Source organism: Siphateles boraxobius, unplaced genomic scaffold (assembly GCF_051911475.1).
Source record: "Siphateles boraxobius isolate OS27281-9 unplaced genomic scaffold, OSU_SipBor_1 1, whole genome shotgun sequence".
NCBI classification, from domain to species: Eukaryota; Metazoa; Chordata; class Actinopteri; order Cypriniformes; family Leuciscidae; genus Siphateles; species Siphateles boraxobius.
Window position 1 is genome coordinate 2930484 of NW_027508699.1, and position 23138 is coordinate 2953621.

The window sequence follows — 23138 nt, forward strand, 5'->3', positions numbered from 1 at the left end:
TTAATCTCCATAATGGTAACATACCAATTACGGGTTTCTCCTTCAGTGATTTGGCTTGTTAACATCAGGTGTCTTCATTGTTGGCAATAAAAAAAAGTGTTCTTAATTCATCTTTGACGTCAGTCTGTTATTCCGATATTTTTGTTTAAGAAAATGTGTAAATTTTACTGATTTTAAATGGTTAACTTTTAAGGAATTAATTTGGTTAATTATTACTCAATTCTAATTTGTTAAATTTAATTAATAATATTGCTTGTAATCTGTTGTCTCAATTTTATTGATTAGATTTAGCATATTCATTCGTATTCATTTTTATTGTCGCCAACGGTCATGCCGCCGGAAATCGTGTCGCTTTGTTACTGCGTGTCACTGGCAGTGTGAACCGGGTGTACTGTATTGATATCACGAGAACGGGGGTAAGAACAAGAAGAAGTCGTGATAGTTATGTGAGCGAACATGTAGTTAAGAGTTGTTAATAAAGTTGATAAAACAATAACAAACACTGGTTATTGAGACATACAACACATAAGTAAATATTACCTTATTATATTTAATTTCACATATAAAATGAAGTAGCATCTACTTAAATAAGTTAAGTAAATTTACCAAAAATAACTTTTTTCTCAAACACTGAATTAAACCACACTTTTAAAGTGTATGCTAACTTTGTTTCAACAACAGTGCCTGTCACTTGTGGGGCTCCTCAGGGTTCTGTTATTGGCCCAATTTTATTTTCTTTGTACATATTGCCCGTGGTTTCGTATTTTTAAAAAATATGGCATGTCTTACCATTTGTACGCCGACGATACACAAATTTATTTCCCTTTAAAATCAGGATAGAATTGTGACTATTGCAAGTTTAAAGCCTGTTCGGTTGAGAAAAGATTTAGAAAAGGTTATTAATGCCTTTGTTCTGTCCTGCATTGACTATTGCAGTGTTTTGTATGTGGGGTCCTGTCAGACCACTATATCACGCTTGCAATTAGTTCAGAATGTGGCGGCACGGCTGCTGGTGGGTGCTAAGAAAAGTCGTCACATTTCTCCTATTTTAGCTTCTTTAAGGGGGCTACCAGTGGATTTCAGGATAAAATGTAAAACTCTGCTGTATGTTTTTAAAGCAGTGCATGGGATAGGTCCTGCTTATGTATCTGAGCTTATTGCTCTTCATCAAGCCACCTAGGTCTTTAAAGAGCAACATGCAGGTTGGACAACCCTATATCGCATAGTGTATGTTGATGATAGAACAACTAGATTTTCTTAACTGGAGTAATATATATTTAGCCATTAACAATATTTTGAGATAAATTGTGATAAAATAACTTTCTGCGTCTGTAAAGCACTAACCGGAAGTAACGATCGGCGAGGGAGTCTGGTCAAGTTCAAGCTCAGATTACAATGGGTGCGAATGAAGAAACCGAGTTCTCCGATGTGGACGAACATGCTTATGATGGCCCGCAGGCCTATAATTATGAGCCTCCTAGGCGAGATAGTAGTCAGGGGGAGATCAGGGGGAGGAACAATGGGCAGAGGAGAGAAGTAGAGTTGTGGTGGCAAGGAAACCAGTGGCGAATAGGGCAAGTGACTTGGTGAGTTTATTTAAGTTAGCACCGTGGCTAACGCTGGTTCATCTACTGTATGGCTAGTACCTTGGTGTTTTGCAATAAATCTGCTTTAGCAAACATACGTTCGACCTTGTTCTTAATTAAACATCCATTTAGATTGTCTTAATTTAAGCCAGCAACGTTTTGTCTTCTCATATTCTACGCTGACAGTGATTATGCAGTCCATCCAAGCTGGTTAGCACTATCTACACTGACTAAATACCATGCCATAACAACAAATTAATAATGACAATACCTAAGCTACAATAGCAACAGTCTAATGGCGCTTTTCCACTGCATGGTGCGGCTCAGTACGGTTCTGCTCGCTTCGCTTTTCCACTGCGTGGTACGACTCAGCTTTAGCTCGGTTTGCTTTTCAACTGCAGTTAGTGATACCATTTAAAGCGAGCCGTACCGTACCATGCAGTGGAAAAGCGGCATAACAGTCATATCTACGGTGGCCGACAGAGCTCAACGTGCTGCAATCTAAAGAGGACGCATGCAAATAGAAAAAAAACGCATGCAAATAAAAAAACACCCGCAAATTAAGAAAACATCTTCATCAGTTTCACAGCACACGTGTGCTCCAAATACTCACAACACAACCAAATACAGAAACGCGCTGCAAAAGCTCACAACACAACCAAATACAGAAACGCGCTGCAAAACTTCACAACACAACCAAATATATAAACGCGCTGCAAGTAATACAGACCACAACGGAAATGTTTCCGGGGGAACGAAATAAGTGACGAACCCAGCTGGGACGTGCTTATTGCACGTGAGCATCCCAATGCCCTACTTCCTTCGAAGGGCAGACGGCAGAGCTCTTCAAGTGCGACTTTGGAGTGAGTATGGCACTAGTGTGCCATTTATGTAGCTGTTTGGAACGTACTTGATGAAGGGAGCAATGAAAGACAACTTCCAACGTAATTATTTTCACCTGGGATGTTCCCATGACAACGCAGCACGTTGTCCATCAGCTGAATAGCTGTTCTGACAACAGAAATATAATGCTGTTAACATAACAGTTGCAAATACATTTATTTTTACTTTACAAAAAAAATGTTAAAATATGTGTTTTATATATCCGTTATATATCTGTGTCAGTGTCTCAACTTTAAAACATTGGACCCTAACGTTACATTACCTACACCTTCTTATGAAACTTTTCTTTATGAAAATTTAAACAACATGAAACAATTTGTATAGTGTAACTCAGAGCCATAGAGAAAATGGCTCTGGTGTAACTGATGTAAAGATTAATATCTTTCCTTCATGTTCTTCTTTATCTTTTTTATTTATTTTAGTTTTCAGCTCATTGTTCTTTTCTCATTTCTGATGACATTGAACATATTGTTAATACATTTTGTATATTATATAACAAGTTGTATGTCATAAATTAATCTCATGTTTTGCGGAAAAAAAGTTAAAATAAATAAAATAAAGTAGAATTTTGAGCTGTAAGCAAAGAGTAGAAGAACTATAAAAAAGTGAAAGAACAATATAATATTATTTCTATATACAATATATTGCAATATTATTTTAATATTATAGTTTATTTATAAAAAAATAATAATATAGGCTTTCACTTCTTGTCAATATCAGTTCTTTGCTGTAAGCACGTCCCAGCCGGGTTCATCACTTATTTGGTTCCCCCGGAAACATTTCCATTTGTGGTCTGTGTTACTTGCAGCGCGTTTCTGTATTTGGTTGTGTTGTGAACTTTTGCAGCGCGTTTCTGTATTTGGTCGTGCTGTGAGTATTTGGAGTACAGGTGTGCTGTGAAACTGATGATGTTTTCTTAATTTGCTGGTGTTTTTTTCTATTTGCATGCGTTTTTTTCTTTTTGCATGCGTTTTTTTCTATTAGCATGCGTTTTTTTCTTTTTGCATGCGTTTTTTTCTTTTTGCATGCGTTTTTTTCTATTTGCATGCGTCGTCTTTAGGTTGCAGCACGTTGAGCTCTCTCGGCCACCGTACATATCTGTATAAAACTCTAGTACGCGGTTTTGCCTGCAGGAGAGGGGCAGATTAGGATGAGAGGCAAGGGTCTCCCTGATGGCTTTTTGTTGGCTAGGTGCTTGTGCGGACATTGTGAGTCTATGGCGTCGGCAGTGTAAACTTTGACGGTGGACTTGATTCCATCGAGTGCACCGAGGGAACAGCATCAGTAATCAGCCTCACGTGGTCCTTACTCCGAAATCCTGCATGTTGCTCTTTAAGATCAAATAATAAGTCATTGCTTTCTGTCCCTCGATCTCATTTAAAGTTAAAAGGTAATCAGGCCTTTGCAGTTGCGGGTCCGAGGCTTTAGAATAGTCTGCATCTTGAACTAAGAGAGATCACTTCTTTAAATGTATTTAAAGCTTGTGTTAAAAATTATTTCTTGTCTTTAGCTTTTGAGAGGTTGGGCTAGTATCTGTATTAGTAAGTTGCATGTTGTTTTTATGTGTTGTTTGTTTTTATGCTGCTGATTGTACAGCACAGTAAAGTGCTTTATAAATAAAATAAAGGAAGTAAATAATAGAATAGATATTGTAGAGATTCCATACTGTATCTACATAATAGAAATAAGACGGCACTCGAACACAAAGACCTCAATACTTGGTACAAAATACACAATGGACGGTAGCATCAAATATATCTTTTTTGATATGAATGTGCCATTTTGATTAGAAAATGAATCCAAATGTCACAAAATAGCAAGTTACCAAACCTAACAACAAAAGCAAGTATAGAACGGTGTAAATACCGTTCGAAAACATAACATTTAAAAATGAACCTTATGAATTATTCATGCCCCAGTGCATAATGGAAACACCATTATTAGAAAAGTTTTTTACTTAATTTATATCGTTGATATTTACGCTTTAATTTCTACAAGCTTAAATTTATTACTAATATAGGATTTACTTTATTTATTTTTTAAATCCTTTTTCATAAAGAATTTTTTTTTTTTCTGTAGCATTTCCTTCACCACAGAATCATTTTTTTCAGTGCATTGTGGTAAAATGGAACACTATGGCAACAGCCTTTTTACCTGGAATCAATGGCATTTTGCTTTGGACACATGGGCATAAGGTGCTCACTGTTCCTCTTCTTTCAAATTTCTTGAAAGAATGGCAGTTTTTTTTTCCTTGTTCAGATTTTCCATTTTCTCCATATTTGAATTCTTTGCAGCATTTAGCCACTGCCTACAACACGCTGGATCCTTCACTAGAAAAACCGAAAATAAATGGAGTAAGCAAGTTAACGGAGGTTCGGGACTGGGGTCACGCTGGGGTCATCACCTGACTTCTCAAAACTTCTTATATCGGGCTTCCCTTTACAGTACTGTTTGCCTAATTTTCTCGAAGTTCACTCACTATGGATTCAAAGATAAAGATTACCTCACCCAATTCAGACAACGATCTGTTCGATCTAAATTACACGCCATCGAGGATCATCTCTCATCATTCCGATCACATAGACGTGGAAAATGGCTTCCTCGTTCTCCTTGCCAGCCGCCTCCCTGGGCACTCAATTCCAGATAACCCTCCTCAGTGCTCCCGGCGTGCTTCTACCAGATCCGTGGACAGCCTCAGGAATGGGACCGTGGCTCGCCTTTAACACAGTCTTAAAAGCAAACCTATCCTCTCAATTGTTCAGATAACAAAGCGGGATTATTCCAACTGTATGCAGCATCCACCAAAACTTCTGTCAAAACAAACTCTGAGCCTTCAGTGCTTCCGGCAACTGCAAGCATGCCACTCTCCGTCACCCGTGACCTCACGAGACATTCTCCTCCACAACAGCGTCAGACAAGTTGTATTTCCTCCAGCACTCACTCCATCTGATCTTTCTCTAATAATTTCATGATTCTTTTTCTCTCTGTACTCTCTGTGCAATTTGCTCAGAAACCCCACTCACATACATCCTTTCATCCCAACATTCATTCCTCTACCCTTGCTTCAACCGTTCACAGCAATACAGCTCCCGTTTACTCTGACATTTCTCAAACAGCCGCGGTTAAATTAAACTTTGAGTATGCGAAAATTTGGACATTGCAACAGTCGTGATATGATTTTTATAAACATGAATTTAATATATAACAAATAGTGATAGTCAAAAATTTAAAATATACCTACAATCTACTCGACCTTACTGCAGATATCGTTCTTATAATTCAGCCAAGATATCTACTGCTCAAACGTCTTCACGTGATGCGAATTCGCAGGTCAGATTTCACCAAACTTAAACTTTTCAACGCAGTGAAATACAAAACTTTTCGCATGAGCTTGCATTTGAGGTCTGACGCATTTGCACGCTTACGCATGAAAGTCAATGGACAGAAAATTCACATTCATTCACATTATAAGCATTAAGAGTATTATCCCAGTTCCAGACTTCTCCATGCAATATGCTAATATTGACCATGCCATCAAACTCATTCACCTGGCAGGCCACGGAGCTTGGCTCACCAAAGCAGATATCACCAGCACCTTTAAAAAGTCCGATCCACCCAGATTTCTGGCACTTCTTTGGAGTCCTCTGGAAGTGCGCATGAGAAGCAAATCAGACCAATTCTGCCCTACTAAGGCAAAAGACCTTAACTCACTAGGGTGTGAAACTGAGAAAAATTACTTTAAAGTTATCTTCATTTCCTGACAATTGAGTAATAGGTATAATATAGTAATTTTCACATTTTGTTGTGTATACCTTTATTAACCTATCTACAAAAAAAAAATTTTACTCAAATTTGACCTTTGACCCTTTTTCGGAAAGTTACTGTATTCTGCCTTAGCATTGCCCACAAAATGACAATCGGTCATACTAAGGCAAAAGACCTTAACTTCTATGTTATAGCACAATGTTATGATAACACTTTAAATGTAAGCAATATTAACCCTATTGGACTCACTATGATAAAAATGGCTTCACATGTATAAACAAGAAGTTGAAGCAGTGAGAATAGTTGTAAAAGTATGAATGCTTTTAATTAACATGAATTTATTCAAACAAAGTTGATTAACACCACTAAAGTATAAAAGATGTGGAATATTTAAAGGTTTTTTGAAAAGCTGATTCTAAAACTGAAGTGTCTGTGTGTGTGTGTGTGTGTGTGTTTTTAAAGATCAGAGCTGTGTGAGTCTGCAGAAGGGCATGAGGCCTGATTGTTTCCCTCCCTATTCTTCATCCTCACAGTCATTTCGCACAGTTAGTGACCTCCAGAAAAAAACTCCTGGTAGCTGGCATCAGGGGAACAAGATTATGCAAAATCCCCTTCTTCTTGACCTCCTCAACACCCAGGTCCTGAGATTTCAAGGTAAAGGGTATGCAGGTGCTGAACTTCTTTTGTAGAAAGTCCAACTCCATGAACTCTTCTGCTGTATGTGATGTTTTGATCCTCATGGACCTTGACCCACGTCACAGTTGGATCACTTTCAGGTCCGCCAGTCTGGGGATTTTCTTCAGCTGGCCATTCACCCAGTCCCTGATGGCCTCGTTTTTGAGTTCCATGACCTCCATCTTCTTAGAATTTGAGTTTTTGACAACTGACACAAAATACTCAAAATCATACACCACCACTCCTCCACTCCATGATGCACACTGTCAGCGCTCATGAAAGTGTGACCAGGCTCAAAGAATTTTAGGGTGACATCTTCAGTTGCTACACATACCTGCAAACTTATCGCTTTTCGGCCACAATCGCCGTTTTCTTGGTCAATTGGGTCATTTACGTGAATCGTGTAGAACCGGGGAGTTTTTTTGAGGGGGGGGGGGGGGGGGTTTAGGCCATTTTTCCTGCCAACCAAAATTTCCACGGTGCGCGTGGTAAGCGCACTCATAATCCGCCTGAGCCACCACAACATCGCCCAACATCAAATGGCAAACGTAAATGCAAGCGGAACGAAACTGCTCGTTATTGTGTGGTTGACGGACCGTTTATCAGTTTGGACCAAAGCAGCGCGAGCCGATCTTGATCAAGCGACACTGTTACTACACAGCGCTAATAAGAGATCCAGTACAGGAAGCATTTGAATTTGCCACAGAAGTAATAACATCGCTGCGACTCCTGCGAGATCTAGTGAGAAACATTCACATTTCTCCGTTATTAACGGATAAAACAGCACTGACGTGGAAACAAGGAAGAAACATTGTACCATGAATTAACTAACCAGTGTCCACAGATCAGCAACATTCACCATGGATTTACTGTAGTAACACTAACTGCAACCATGGAAGTTTGGCAGGAATAGTAGGCTATAATGCCTTCAAGTAACATTAGGTCGGTTTTATTTTGACATTATAAATACAATTGCTGCCCTCAAACTAATCTGAACTAAAATAAACCTTTGTTTATAACTACTAAAATATTACATTTATTTTGTCCAAGGAGCTGTTTTGTTTTATATGCTCCTAAGAAGAGTCAATTATAGCTCCAGAATTGCTAAAAGTAAAAAAAAATATCATACTTTATGATGTTAGTTTTAATTTAAAAAAATAATAAAAAAAATTAATCAAGGAAATTACCTAAAACCTGGTAAACAGTAATTTCTAACAACATAGGGCTATTTAGATAAACATTCTGGAGAGCATGGTGTTTTCGGCTAATACACCAACAGCAAATTTCTGTTTAATAAAGCGCTCAGAAATGTGTTGTTTGCATATTAAAATCTCAAACATTACGATTTTTGGATCAGACACAAACCCCCCCTAAAGCGGACCCTGTCACCTTTTTTACTCTGAGGAGTTTGCAGGTCTGGCTACAAGATTGGAGTTGACCAAGGACACAAGAGATGAAAGAAGGCACCAGTTCTTGTTTTGGGCACTGCAGTTGTCAACCCAGTAGATTATATGTTTGCAATCCCTCTCTTGTTCTAGTGCACCACATATGCAGATGTGATCTCCTTTGCACTCCGCCCCGCAATTCCTTCATGCCAGACAACAGAGATGTTTTTCTTTTTGTTGGTTTTCCCTCCCACGGATGCAAATGTCTCGTGATAAACACAGATGCTCCTGGTGAAGAGCGCAGATTTCACACCAGGCATTCTAGGAAGCATCATCACTTTCTGCAGGTCTACACTTCTGACTGACATACTCTCGGGCCAGTCTCGATCTGCATCGGCACGGTAGGCACGGTAGCCTGGTTTCAACAGCTTTGGCCTTATGGTTTTTCCACTTGTCACACTGCGGACAGTTTTCTGAGGCCTCCTTCTGGTGCTTTTCCTTTGTGTGCTGGTCTTGCAGCAAACAGATTTCGCACTTCTCCTCTCCGAGTTTGGCAAAACTGATGTTCTTAGAGCTTACAGCTTTTCAATATGTGTCATAGCTTCACTGGTGGTCTTTCTCCAAGTAGTCAGCAAACATCAGCTGAGAGTGGAAGGGAGTCTTCAAAAACCGCTGTGACATCTGGTGTGCTGGTTATGAAAATGTCATCTGCTCCATATAAGAGATCATCACTAAGATCTAGACAGCTATCCAAAATGGTTCACTTAAGTTTTGCAGGAGGCAAGCATGAACTGTCCACTCCAGTTTTGCAGGGGACATGCTGCTGAAGTAGGTGTAACATAAACTGAAATTAATAAAAGAGCATTAATTAGAAACAAGCAGCTAATTAATATTACATACAGGAGGATGTCTATCCCCCTTTAAGAAGCACCCACTATGGCCAGTTGGACAAAAAAACCTGTATGAACTGAACCGTGACTTCTGTGTACCGTCCCACCCCTAGTATATAGATAATTAAACTGTTTAATTAAGAAGTCAAGGTTCGGTTCATACCTCGGTTCAGACATCATGGTTTGGTACGAGTTTGATACAATGGAGGGAAAAGCAAAACACAAATGCAGAAGGCATTTTTTTATTACTGTGCATGTCTTTTTGCATTTGTGCATGCACCACCAAAGGAAAATAAATTTCTTAAGCCTTGTATTTTTAAAATAAGTTTTATCAATAAAGTAAAGGCATAGAACCTGTTTATTCCGAGTGCATTGACAATAGTTTTATTTAATTAGTTTATTAATTAAATTAATAAAAAAGACAAAAAGACGTTGAGATGTTTGGTAATTGTACCTGAATGAATTTAAAATTTGTTTTCCTTAAAAGTTTAATTAACACTAACTTTATTCTCATCTGAATTATAAATAATTTATTTCTGTATAAAATAATACTAGGCCTACCATTAGAATTTGTAACTTAAAAATAAACAGAAATGAAAACCAATGCAAAATGTTGTGTTTTATTGCGAGGGTACACAAATATAAGTAAGCTCTTTGCAGTTTGAATGATGTCCTGTATGAACAAAATTACGGAGTATGTTTTTATGTTCGATCGCGCCGCGCCTCTCTCTCTCTCTCTCTCTCTCTCTCTCTCTCTCTCTCTCTCTCTCTCTCTCTCTCTCTCTCTCTCTCTCTCTCTCTCTCTCTCTCTCACACACCGTATTCCAGCATTGTAATCTTGACATCGCCTGTTCATAATAGTCACAGAGCTTCAGAGCTAAGGCGGGGCTAAAGATTAGGTGTCCCTAAAGAACTGTTTCCAGTAGTTCCGCATTGTAATGGATTTGCTTTCTCGTCAGTTGTTTGACATGGATTTTAACCAGGGTTCAACAAAAGGTAGGCTTTAAATTACTACATTCCTGCTGCTGGTGTATAATGGGTGTGTCGTTGCGGCTCCAACGAACCAACTCGCGTAGTTTTCAGTGGACTGTCATTGGCTAGCCTATGAGAAGCAAATTTTATTTCAGTTGTACATGTAGCCTTATATTACGGGTTGTGAATTAAGATATTCTACAAGCCTGCTCTAATGCAGCGTTTGTTCCTGGATTTGTTAAATGTGGCTCGAAACGTGTTTGTGTCTAGTTTTTGAAGTAGCATCGCTAGCTTAAGGCTACCGCAAGCTATTTCGGGATTTTAGAGATTATCTTTTTTTTATGCACCCGTGTCGTGTGTCATTCTTACCTTGATCTTGGTGTTTACGCTTCAAAGCCATCTCCACCATCATTTTCCCCCGAGAATATGCCATTGTTCAATAAAAAAACAAAAGCAATCACTGTGAAACATGTACGTGTGTGTCTGAGGTGATTTAATTGCTACATCATAACCCCGTAACTCCAGGGCGGCAATACTTTGATGGTTGGTCAGAACAAGGCAGAGTGCCGTAACTTCAGGGCAGTGCATCCGTAACTTCATTCGAGTGTTCAGGGTCAGCAAGAAACAAAGGCATAAAGTCATAACTGACGTTACGGGTTTCTACCACAGTTTCCCCTTGGCTTTTTGAAGTTACGCCAAAAACATCATCTTATTTCCCCCAAAAAACAATCGAATTGAAACTTGATGTTTGTCTAAATGATAAAACTTATGTTTATTGTCCTAAAAATGACAATAACTCATTTTCGCCAAAAATTGAAGTTACAACCTTTTGCCTTAGTGCGGCAGAATTAGGTGCATCTTCCATTTAAACTCCTTCCTCAGCCCATTTTAACCTAATTCTGAATACGTTCACTCCAGTCATGTTGTCTGAGCATCTTCCAGAGATCCGCTCTTTCTTACTGAAACCGGATAACTAGCAACAAGGTTCTGGTTCAGCAAGCACTTCTATCAAATCCTCCAGATCACCGGCATATCTCCAGAACACTACTCAGTACATTCCGCGATTGGAGCAGTGACCTCAGCGGCCAAAAGAGGTATCTCAGACGACACAATCCGAATCCTCGGCCGTTGGTCTTCACAAGCATATCGCTCTTACATCAGTAACAATATCAATGACCTCCGTCAAGCCCAAGCCTCAGCTCTTCCCAATCTTAGGGAGTCCTAATCACTCGGCCTACATTTAACTGAGATGATGCCCCCATTCTGAGTCTCCGGGCCACCAACACCAGACACCCAGGTTAAACCTGACTACCATCCCATTCCCCCTTCCACTTCATCCTCTCCCTATTCATCCCTAACTTTCTTTAATAAATAATTCTCCAACATTCATGGTTGTGGCGTGGTCCTTGCTCGTGAACTCACTCTCGCTAAATGTTTACTCTTTGAATTTTAGCACCTGGGAACAATACAAGTTGACACCGTTGTGACTAAAAGTTTGCTAATCAGTATTTCCTACTAAAGCAAGGTGGTATTTGATTTTTTTCAAGCCATAGCAAATTTGGATGGCAACATGCCCAGTGCATTATGGGTGTTGAAGATTTCTTTGGAAAAAAAAGGGAAAAGAAAAGCCCCTTTTCTCTGTTTTCTCTAATCAGGAAGCACCGTTTTTTCTTCTTCGCTATTCTACCACATAGGCAAGTTCAAAGCACATTTTGCCAACGTTAAACTACCCCTTTGACGGTGTACGTGTAATTGAAGCCTTGAATCATTTATTTGTTCAAAAGTGCTTATTAAATCTCCTTTAGGAATGAAAACCACTGTGTGTCAGGTTACCTTTATTTATTTAGCGCTTTAAACAATGCAGATTGTTTCAAAGAAGCTGTACAGTGATAACAGGAAAATTGTTCAATGATGCAAACAGAGTTCAATTGTTATGTAATATGTGTCAGGTTGTATCGCAAGTCAGAATTCAGATTGTGGATCAGGAGCATTCAAATATTTCATCCAGTTTGTTTTGCTTGAGGATCAGATTTATCATGCCATCATGGAGATAAAGCTGGTCATAGATCTGTGCAGAGAACTTATTTGGTTCTTTTTCTCAGGGATCCACAACAGGTCTGTTGTATCTTTTTGGAACTATTTTCATTTGTGAAATAGAGCAACAAACGCCTACAATGTAACACAATATTAACATTTGATTATTCAATTTCACATTTTCAATTGTCCTGATATTCAGGAAAAAACAGCACACTTAGTTGTGTGATATTGCTTTAAGCTTGGATGAAACAGAAGTTGCTATTCTTTACGCTTTTCTTACCTTTTGTAACGTCTATATGTCCAAATAAAAAGGCTTCTCGAACAAAGACAAATGTGGGATCTATCTCATGTGAGTGACAGGGTTCCCCTCACACCAGTAAACACGTCATCAGAGACGAGAAGAGATGTCACTGTCTGCAAAAGGGATGTTAAGTTATTTTGGTTAAAGATTACGAGGCACATGAAGGCACTGCTTCCAAATCTTTAAAATAATTACCATATGTAGAAGATACATATCACACCCAAATGTAACAATTACTTTATTATAGCTCTTCATTTTGTATCCAGTGTCAGACACAGGGGTCTCATTTAAAGGGGAACTGTAACGAACAAAATATAATGTTGGTTATTAAAATTGTAAACAAACTAATTCAAAAATAATGTTAAAAACCAATGAACATTTGTTATTAGAGCGCAGCCCTGTTCGATGACGTCACTGGCATCATAGGCGCCGATACCGTCGGTGCTCCGGGGCTCGAGCACCCACGGAAAATACCGAGCACCCACGTGTGTGCCAGACTGCCAGTAGGCTATATTCATTTAAAATTAAACATTGCAGTTGGGGCTATGTGAAGCGTCTGTCACACTGTGATTGGTTATGTTGCTGTCAGTCGCCTGCTCCATATCCTATCCACCAATCACAGCGTATCTCGGATGAAATCGCCTCTGATCGCGGTTACGTGTCAGTTAAACTTTTGATCTCCAATCCTGTCTGTATTTGTGAGAAGTGGCGATGTCCTGAGCTATGGTCCTGAGTTGAAAGATACTCTACTTTATGGCTTTATTATCAAGTAAATGGGTGTGTGCATTCGTGTCGGCGGCTGTCCCAGAAATCAGCTGCTTGAATGAAAATTCTTAAGTCCATAATGTCCTTTAACATAACATTACAATATTGCTGGCAATAAACTGACAAAGTGCGCGTCTGGTGTGCGATAGGCTACCTCGAGTTGTCATAGACGCAGCGCTGCGCTTCTCGTTCGGTTCTGAAATGCAAACATATTTTTTGACTAGGACTAACGTTATTTTTTTTATTTTTTTAAAGGGCGTGCGCCCATGAGCACCCACGGAGGAAAACATAAATCGGCGCCTATGACTGGCATGGTTCCACTGTAGGCTACTAACGTTATGTCAGGCTACTCTACTGCTACTCTGACTTATTTTGACACTATGGACAGAGAACTGTACAAGTTAACACTAAAAACAGCACTTAAGTAAGTAATTGAAGAATCAAATGAAATAATAATTATTATGCATTGTGTTTAGGCTTGTGCGCTCGTCAAATTCAAACTGGCAAGGCGCACCACCGCCTCTCATACACAGTTTGAAAGCGGCTGAAATCACAGTAATAAGTGTAAGGAACTCAGCTTTTTGGAAATATTAATAATCAATAATATCTTGTTATTATTAATTATAAATATTTGGGTCAGTTAATTGGATTAACTTGATGTGGCTGAATTAATATTACAATCAATTAATCAGTTCTTCCAACGAACTCTTTTGATTATTAATTTATTCTAATAAAGGGTATCTTCCATGGCCACCGAAGAATAATTATTTCTTCGCCTGTACAGTACTTTGAGCCAGTAGCAAAAACCGTAAAGTGACTTGTATTGCAAACAAAACAGAACCAAATACATATTATGTACAAGTTTTATTAACTAAATATAGATATTTATATGAATATAAATAAACTAAACAACATACACACATGAATACATAAATAGGTTAGTGATAGGATGAAATTGGAAACCGGAAGAGGGTCTATGAGAAGAACCATCAGAATTTCATTTTCACATTTCATTGAATTGAATACTTGCATTTGTAATGGGAACAATTCTTGAAGTTGTTGAAAATTGAAGTCGTTGATGGTTCCGGCAGTGTCAAGTGGAAGTTGGTTGAGCGTTCTCTTTCTCCAGGAACGCATGACTGGTTTGGTGAAGGCCTGGGACTCTGTTGAGGCCACGCCGAGCACCCAGGAGAAGTGAGGAAGTCGGAAGGATGGGTGATTGGAGTCGTTGTTGGTTGGAGTCTTTGTTCCTAAACTCTTGAGATTGTCCTTGGTTCTTTGTGAGAGAGTCATCTCTCTCCTGCCTGAGCCCATATCTGGTTGGATTGAGGCCTGCTGGGCCCTGGGGCCCCCGTGGAGGGGGAAGGGGGTTCCCCAGTAACACCAGAACAGTGTTCCGGCTGGATGAAAGAACTAAGAGAGGGAGGTCACATGTGGACTGTCTCTAATAAGGCCTGGAGAAGATCCTCCCCTAAGGGTTGAACTCGACCAATCAGAAAGGGGACATGTCTGAGAGGGAAAGTGGCTCTTAGTTGATTTACGGATCTTTTTCCCATAATATGATTATACCTTCATTAATGCTAAAATAGCTATAACACATCCACACTGCATTCTAGAAGAAGGTGATGTACATCAAAGTGTGAGTCATTAAATGAGGATTATTTAGGTAGGAGGCATTATACAGGTGAGGTTACATTGATCGTTAGTTGGTTGTATACCAGGATACATACCATAATATATACCTAATAGTACACGAGACAGTAAACCATTTACACTGTTTCTTTCACAGTTTTATGCATGTTCATTTATAGATCAGTTAGTCTATGATTAACGCAGCAAAGTCTGTTTTAAAGAGGGTTTCTGTTTCATAGTCTCTCTCTTGAGTATGTGGCCACATTCCTCGGAGGTCGTAAAATCTCCTTATCATGCCCTGTAACATGACACTGTTTCTTTCACTTGTGTTTGTTCATTTGGGCTGTGTGAGGAGTTTCATAAACCTTTGTATATAATGAATAAATAGTATGTGTCTGATTGGTCCATACCCTACATAAGTATCTTGCGGGTGTCGTATAGCATCCTCGATGTCGGATTCATTTAGCAAGGTGATCTACGGTGAAGGTGAACATCGATAACAACTAAGAGGTGACTGGAACTTGTTAACAGGACCCGCCGGGGTCACATTTATGCCAGTGTCATTCTGCAAACAGGTTATTCGGTCCTTGATGGCATCGGATGTGTTATATTCGCTTGTTGGACAGATCACAATGCAATAAGACCCCCTCTCGATCTGTTATGCTCTTGAGATGCTATTTTGCTGGAGCTGTCAAGGTAGCCTACCATGCCAGTGACGTCACGGCTCAAGATGGCTGCGCCCTAGTAACAAAACAACAAACTAACATCACTGTTTTCCCCCCTTGTAACTACTTCAGTAGTTTTAAATGTCCTACCACAAATAACAATGATAACACATCTGTTTTATCACCTTTACTTCCTATTTCGTTTCAGTTCCCCTTTAAGAATCTTTAAAATGTGTTTAATTTATGCTGAATCACTGAATAAAAATGAAGTGGAATTATTTGTATGAAGTAATGTATATTGTAATCGTTTTTTTTTTTTTTTTTTTTTTCAGATCATGTCCTCCGTACCTCATAGCTATTACTGCTCAAGCCATTCCCACTGCAATTTATCAAACTTGGATTCAGTCTGGCAGAAGGTGTAACAACTGAAAGCTGTTGTAAAGATGGAGAAGCATGCAGATGAAGATACTGAGGAACAAGGAGGTGGATGTCCATTCTTGATTCTTCATTAATGTCTGTTGAAAAACATGAATGTAACTAATTTTCTGTCAGATTAACAGAATTGTAGGATCAAGGGTGTTGTGAAAGATAAAGGTATTAAAGACATTGTTAAAGCATTAAAAAGCATAGTTAATAAGCCAAGAACAAATAGGTGTGATATTTGAAAATCACATCTAAATTATATTATATTTTCATTTTAGACTCAATGAAAGTGCAAGAGGAAAGTGAAGAATTGAATGAAATGGAGAATAAACATCAGATTCAGGATCTTCATGATGCCCGAACTGGAGAAAAAAAAGGACAAGAACTACCTCAAAGAGCAAAAGCCAAAACATCTTTTACCTGCCCTCAATGTGGAAAGAGCTATAAAAACCTTAAAATTCACATGCAAATTCACTCTGAAGAGAAGCCGTTCACATGTGATCAGTGTGGAAAGAGTTTCAAATGGTCAAACAGTCTCAGAGTTCATAAGCTCATTCACTCTGGAGAAAAGCCATTTGATTGTGATAAGTGCGATAAGAAATTTGTTAAGGAATCAGACCTAAAGGACCACATGAAAGTTCACACAAAAGATAAGCCTTACTTGTGTTCTGTTTGTGGAAAGGCGTTTTCATGGCTGGGTCAATTTAAAGACCATCAGAAAATACACTCTGGTGTGAAAGAGTATTTATGCTCTGATTGTGGTAAAGCTTTTACTACAGCCACTCAGTTAAAAGTGCACCAAAGGATCCACACTGGAGAAAAACCTTACAAGTGTTCATACTGTGAAAAGAGTTTCAAACAGTTAGGAGCCCTGCAAGGACATGAGAGAATTCACACTGGAGAGAAGCCGTATCAATGCCATCAATGTGGCAAGAGATTCGGCCATTCCAAAGTTGCACGGATTCACCAAAAGAAGCATTGTCCAAAATTAAATGGAATGTCAGTACAATTATAAAGCAATTTATTATTATTGTTTGGAAGGCGGTGTTTTATATAAATGTGGTAATTGACTGTCTTCAGAAAAGTTTCAGTGGTGTTTTCTTTTCTTCATACCTCTGTATAATGCTGAATAAAATTTGTAATACAGTATGTTCATAAGTGCAGTTCTGCCAGGGGTAACAGCGCTCTTTCTGCTGTTCTAGTGTCACCTACTATCAGAGAGTGCATTTTTATTCAGCCCATCTGCTGATTTGTTCAGGGCAGTTATATATAAAATGCAAAATAATTTATGATCATGCCTTTTCTTTAAAAATGAAATGAAATGAAATACAGCTTGTGTGTATGCAGAGTGAAGTGATCTAAACCATTTTCCTTTAACCCCATTTCTGGTTTCTGAATTCTCACTTTCTCTTCCCTTAACTTTAATTCTTCTCATCTAATTTCACCTGCACTTTTCAGGTGCATTCCTTACTGAATGCTGTTCAGCTAAATTTGCAGTTACTTTGTACATTAAATCTAGAATTAATTACATGTAAATTGTTTAGCTAGAGAAGAATTATCATAGTTATTGGGAACTTTCAATGGCACGTTGACTAAACTTTATGGAAGGACAGACAGATTGTGTGGTCTTGAACATGCAGCAGCTGTGACCAACTATAGAATGATGTCCAAAGCAAATCTAATGGTTGATCATAAGTGCTATTGATTATTCCCAATACCAGGTCATTCTGCTGTTTTACTCACTTCTTTAAGTCTTTTTATGATTTTTAATCATAATAGAATTCAGCTATTAATTTTTTTTTCATTTGTTCTAGTGTGGTTTTATTTCCCCATAGAACCGCAAAAGTAACTAGACATACTTTCCTTCCGGATTAGTTTATTTTCAAAAGTTGCTTCAATTTTATGAGCCAGCTACAAAAGTAATCTAGACGGTTGCTATGGCATAATTTTGAGCATATCGATCTTAACTACTTGCTCTTAGTAGTACTTAGTAAGAAAACATTTCTCATGTCCCGGAAATGTACATTTCTATTAATTAATTAATAACCAATATTGAGGGTTCACAGAATGAACTGAGTAATTGGTTGTAATGTTAATGTAGCTACATCAAGTTAACCCGATTAACTGATACAAATATTCATAATCGATTATAACAAGTTACGAATGATTATTAATATTTCATAGAGCTAATTTGCTACAATGGTTTGAGGGTTTAAATGTTTGGAATAAATATATAATTATACGGTTATTTTATTCTTTATGCTATCACCAACAAAATGCTGGGAGAAAATGCAATTTGGGTAATTTGGGCTACCCCTTTTTCAATTTGGGCTGTATTGACTTTTTTTTTTTTTTTTACTATTTACTAGTTGGACACAAACAGGGTGAACAGCAATGGTCCTATTAATGAGTGTTGCGGTACTCCATATTGAATTTGTGATCGTTATGACGCCTCTTAGCTAACTGCTAAAAATTGGTAACCTCAGATGAGTATGATTTGAACCATGCCAATGCAATTCCACTAATGCCAATTTAAATTTTGAGTCTGTTCAAGAGAATATTGTGGTCTGTATTATCAAATGCAGCACTAAGATCCAGTAACATGAATAGAGAGATACAACCACGATAGGATGATAAGAGCAAATCATTTGTAACTGTAATGAGAGCAGTCTCAGCAGGGGCGTGGTACCCAGGGGCCGAGGCAGGGGGGGGCCCTTAGAAAGACGCCGAGCTCAAGTCAAAAGTCCGTCTCCGCCCCCCCCCCCCCCCCCCCCCCCCCAGCTAGATGGTTTGTACCCAGGGCCCAAAATTTCGTACTACACCCCCTGATTCTCAGTACAATAATACTGTCTAAATCCTGATTCTAAATCCTTGCAGATACCATTTCTTTCTAAAAAAGGAACATAGTTGTGAGGATACTGCCTTTTCTAGTATTTTTTGACAGAAAAGGTAGATTCGAGATTGGTCTGTAATTTAATTAATTTTGTTGGATCAAGTTGTGTTTTTTAAATAAGAGGTTTAATATCAGGCAGCTTAGAAGTTTTTGGTACGTATCCTAATGACAATGATGAATAAATAATATTAAGAATAGGATTTATAACTTCTGGTAGCATCTCTTTTAGTAGATTAGTCAGTTTATGGTATAACCATTGACTGTAAAAAACAAAAATATGGACGTAGTGTCCGTGACGTCACCCGTAGGTTTCTGAACAGTGTTTTTTAAGCCTAAAGTGGGTGGAGTCGGCCATCGCCATCTTGGAAGCGCGTCACTCCCGGATAAATGAAAATGGGCAAAAAGGCGGGACATGGGTGGAGTTGAGTACTATAATAGTTCAAAGACATAACTAAACCTGAGTCTATGTGTATTGTGATGCATTATTGTTACTTTGTACGAACGTGCACAACTTTGTTCGACTGTCATGAATATTTGTATATGAATATATAAGTATAAGTTAGCAAAACATAGATGAATCTTGCCTGTCCAGGAGAAAATTAGCAACGTTGGCGTCTGTCTTCAAATTCGTCTCCGTTTTCAGTCGTCTCCATCTTTCAAAGGCATCTCCTATACAGATCCTTGTTTTATTTCGGACTTTGTCACGAAGTATTTCGGATTCATAACGAGTTTTTTTTTTTGGTTACGCAATGTTAGACATTTTTTATATCAGATTCCGACACGTTTGTAGCTGCAGCTGTGGTAACTAGAGCAGAGCTGGCAACCGGATGCCGCAACACTACTGACTTCGTGATTGGTAGATAGGTGGAGGGTGGCGCATCAGACCAAAACACAACATGACAACATCAACATCAGTTGAGGGCTGCAACTTCACTTTGTAAGTAACAATATCCTGGCCGGACTACTGTTGTCAGTGATATAAGTATTTGAAATGAACATGATTTCTTAATGTCTAGTGACATATCAGGGCCATTTTATGATTAATTGAAATAAATTTCTTACATACAGCTCCTTTAAGAGATATCATTAGGAAGCATGGCATTAATTTTCACTGTTATGCTGATGATACTCAGCTCTATATTTCTTCACGCCTTGATGAAACTTGACAATTCAAAAAGTTATATATATATATATATATATATATATATATATATATACATATATTCATTTTTTTAAGAAAAAAATCGGTTTTACAGATACTAGACACATGACTTTTAAATGAAAGATTGGTATCAAAGAGCACACCCAGGTTCCTAACCGACGACGAGGACTTGATAGAGCAGCCATCAAGTGTTAGACAGTTTTCTAGGTTATTGCATGAGGAAGTTTTTTTACATTAATTAGAATCTCTGTTTTTTCAGAATTAAGTAGTAGGAAATTGCTAGTCATCCAGTTTTTTATATCTGCTATGCATTCCGTTAACTTTTTGAATTGGTAAGTTTCGTCAGGTCGAGAAGAAATATAGAGCTGAGTATCATCAGCATAACAGTGGAAACTTATGCCATGCTTCCTTATGATATCTCCTAAGGGTAGCATGTACAGAGTGAACAGCAATGGTCCTAGTACTGAGCCTTGTGGTACACCATACTGAACTTTTGATCGCTAAGACATCTCTTCATTTACTGTACAAACTGATAACTGATAAACTGAAACCATGCTAGTGCAATTCCACTAATACCAACATAATTTTCGAGTCTATTTAAAAGAATGTTGTGGTCGATAGTGTCAAATGCAGCACTAAGAGCAAGTATCACTAATAGAGAGATACAACCACGATCGGATGATAAGAGCAAATTATTTGTGACTGTAATGAGAGCTGTTTTTAGACTTAATATCTGCTGTTTTAGACTATGGTATGGTCTAAATCCTGATTGAAAATTCTCGCAGATATCATTTCTTTCTAAAAAAGGAACATAGTTGTGCAGATACTGCGTTTTCTAGTATCTTTGACATAAAAGGTAGATTTGAGATCGGCCTGTAATTGACTAATTCTGTAGGATCAAGTTGCGTATTTTTAACAAGCGGTTTAATAATAGCCAGTTTTAGGATACATACCAGTTTTTGGTATGTATCCTAATGACCAAGATAAATTAAAGATATTAAGAAGAGGATCTATGACCTCTGGAAGCATCTCTTTCAGTAGCTTAGTCGGTATAGGGTCTAACATACATGTTGTCGATTTACATGATTTAACTAGTTTAGAAAATTCTTCCTCTACTATAGCAATGAATGAATCGAATTTTTCTTCAGGGAGACTACAATGCACTGTGTAGGATTACAAATTGTATTTAAATGTTTAATTGAGCTTCCAATACTATAGTATTTTAACTGAGAAAGTTGCGCACTTTTTTCCCATTATTAGGCATAGATGATGACTCAAGAACAGCTGGGCTTTGTTTCTCTTTGATAATGCAGGTCTGAGGAATCTCCGAGAACAGGCTTTTATTGACCTACTTTGTTTTCTCAGGTCGGAGGAATCTCAGGCCAAGTCCACACGAAGCCAGAGCTTTCCCTATCCAATCTTTTTTTTCCTCGTTCTAAAAAAAAATTCCGTAAACACGGCGCCGTCTCAAGAAATATCTGCGTTCACACAAAACCACTGAAACCGACTCAAACCGAGGATACACTAAAAACAGAGAAGAAGTCTTGCGCATAAACCTTTCGCGCTGTATACAACACTATACAGTATGTAATATTAAGCACAGTAGCTTCTTTTCTTTTTTACCAAGAACTTTATTGAACAATATGAAAAACCATAAATGGCCTGGTACAAAATAGGGATGAGTCACAATATTTGCTAAAGCATAAAGCTTGCCACAAAGTACCGGCAAATAGCCTAATCATTATGAATGTGTCAAATATAGCAAGGAGACATTTTAATTGTTTATTAATAAACTAGTGATTTCTCTGACGATGCTGACTCGCCACCTTCGCAGTATTGTGAAGGTGCCTATAGAGAGAAATGCACACTTCATATGGATTATTAAAGTTGTCTGTTTCTTTTCGTTTTTAATTGTTTTGTTTAAAAGTAGACATTTCAAGCTTGGAAATATTTCTGAGTTTCGGTTCATTTATGAGACAAGCTCCAGTTCACGTGCGATGCAAGTTATATCGCGTCGGCGCCTCCATGTCCTGATTAAAGGCTATTGTCTGCTATATTTGCTTCTTATTTATTAAATCCAGGAAATTGGTTGATGAAACATTGATTAAAATTAAGATTCAATTTATACAAAACGAAATTCACTTTAAAGAAAGGCTTTATACAAAACAAAACTTAATGAAGTGGTCAAAATGATGTGTCTCGATATTGCGCATCTAATGATTGGGCTTCTCACGCTGTTCACTTTTCATATAATCAACATATATGAAATGGAAAAAAATAACATAATATTTAAACATAAATATGAAACTAACTTTTCTTTAATGGCTAGAACATGTAGGCCTACAGTACAGAGAAATTTAATGTCGGAGCGAACGCCTTGTTACCGGTGAGCATGAAGGGGCAGAGGTGCGTTTTTTGAATAAAAATAAAATAATTCCCAGCGATCGTCGAATATTATTTTTGCTTGAAATGCCCATCCTAACAAAATACGAAATGTCTTAATCAGACAAAATACAAGCATCATAGCATAAGAAAGAAATATAAATAAATAAAGTAAAATAAAGAAATAAAATAAAAATACATTAAAGTAGGCCTAAATAATAAATAAAGAAATAAAAGAGGCTCAGTAGCTTCTGAAGCATGAACTCAAGCAAGTAGTCGCAGTTGTTGTTGCTGTTACCCTACTGATTTAGCGTGTCTGACTAGTCGACACGTGGGGTGATGACATCATCGTTTCACAAAATATACGGATTGGCCGTACACACAAAACCGCAAGGGTGTCGTTTTCAGATTTATCCACCCTGGGACCCGGTTTCAAAAAATAGCGGTTTCAGTCTCCCAAAATGCCGGATCCGTCTGGATGAAATGCCCATCCGATAAATTTTTTTACGTATACAGCTAAATGCGTCTCCGTGTGGACAGGGCCTCAGAGAACAGGCTTTTATTGACCTACGTTATTTTCAGAGGCTCTGAGTTACACTGTCATGCTGATCTCTATCTCTATGTAAAAATCCCTCCCCCTTGAAAGGTATAAAACACTGTGTTTAGCTATTGAGTTAGACTTGACTTGGGTAAGATTTTGGA

General features: G+C 38.1%; 1 protein-coding gene across 2 annotated transcripts in view; it reads left to right on the top strand.

The window, feature by feature from the left end:
- Positions 1 to 17148, top strand: part of LOC143751567 (uncharacterized) — a 66067-nt gene extending 48919 nt beyond the window's left edge. The window contains exons 1-3 of one of the 2 annotated variants that reach the window (XM_077244332.1): positions 15362 to 16059; positions 16129 to 16170; positions 16278 to 17148. In XM_077244332.1, the coding sequence (XP_077100447.1) occupies positions 16283 to 17014 (732 nt within the window). In that variant the 5' untranslated portion in view covers positions 15362 to 16059; positions 16129 to 16170; positions 16278 to 16282 and the 3' untranslated portion in view covers positions 17015 to 17148. Of the gene's footprint in view, positions 1 to 15361; positions 16060 to 16128; positions 16171 to 16277 lie in introns of those variants that run through there. The other variant, XM_077244259.1, reaches the window with a different exon arrangement.
- Positions 17149 to 23138: the final 5990 nt, after the last annotated feature.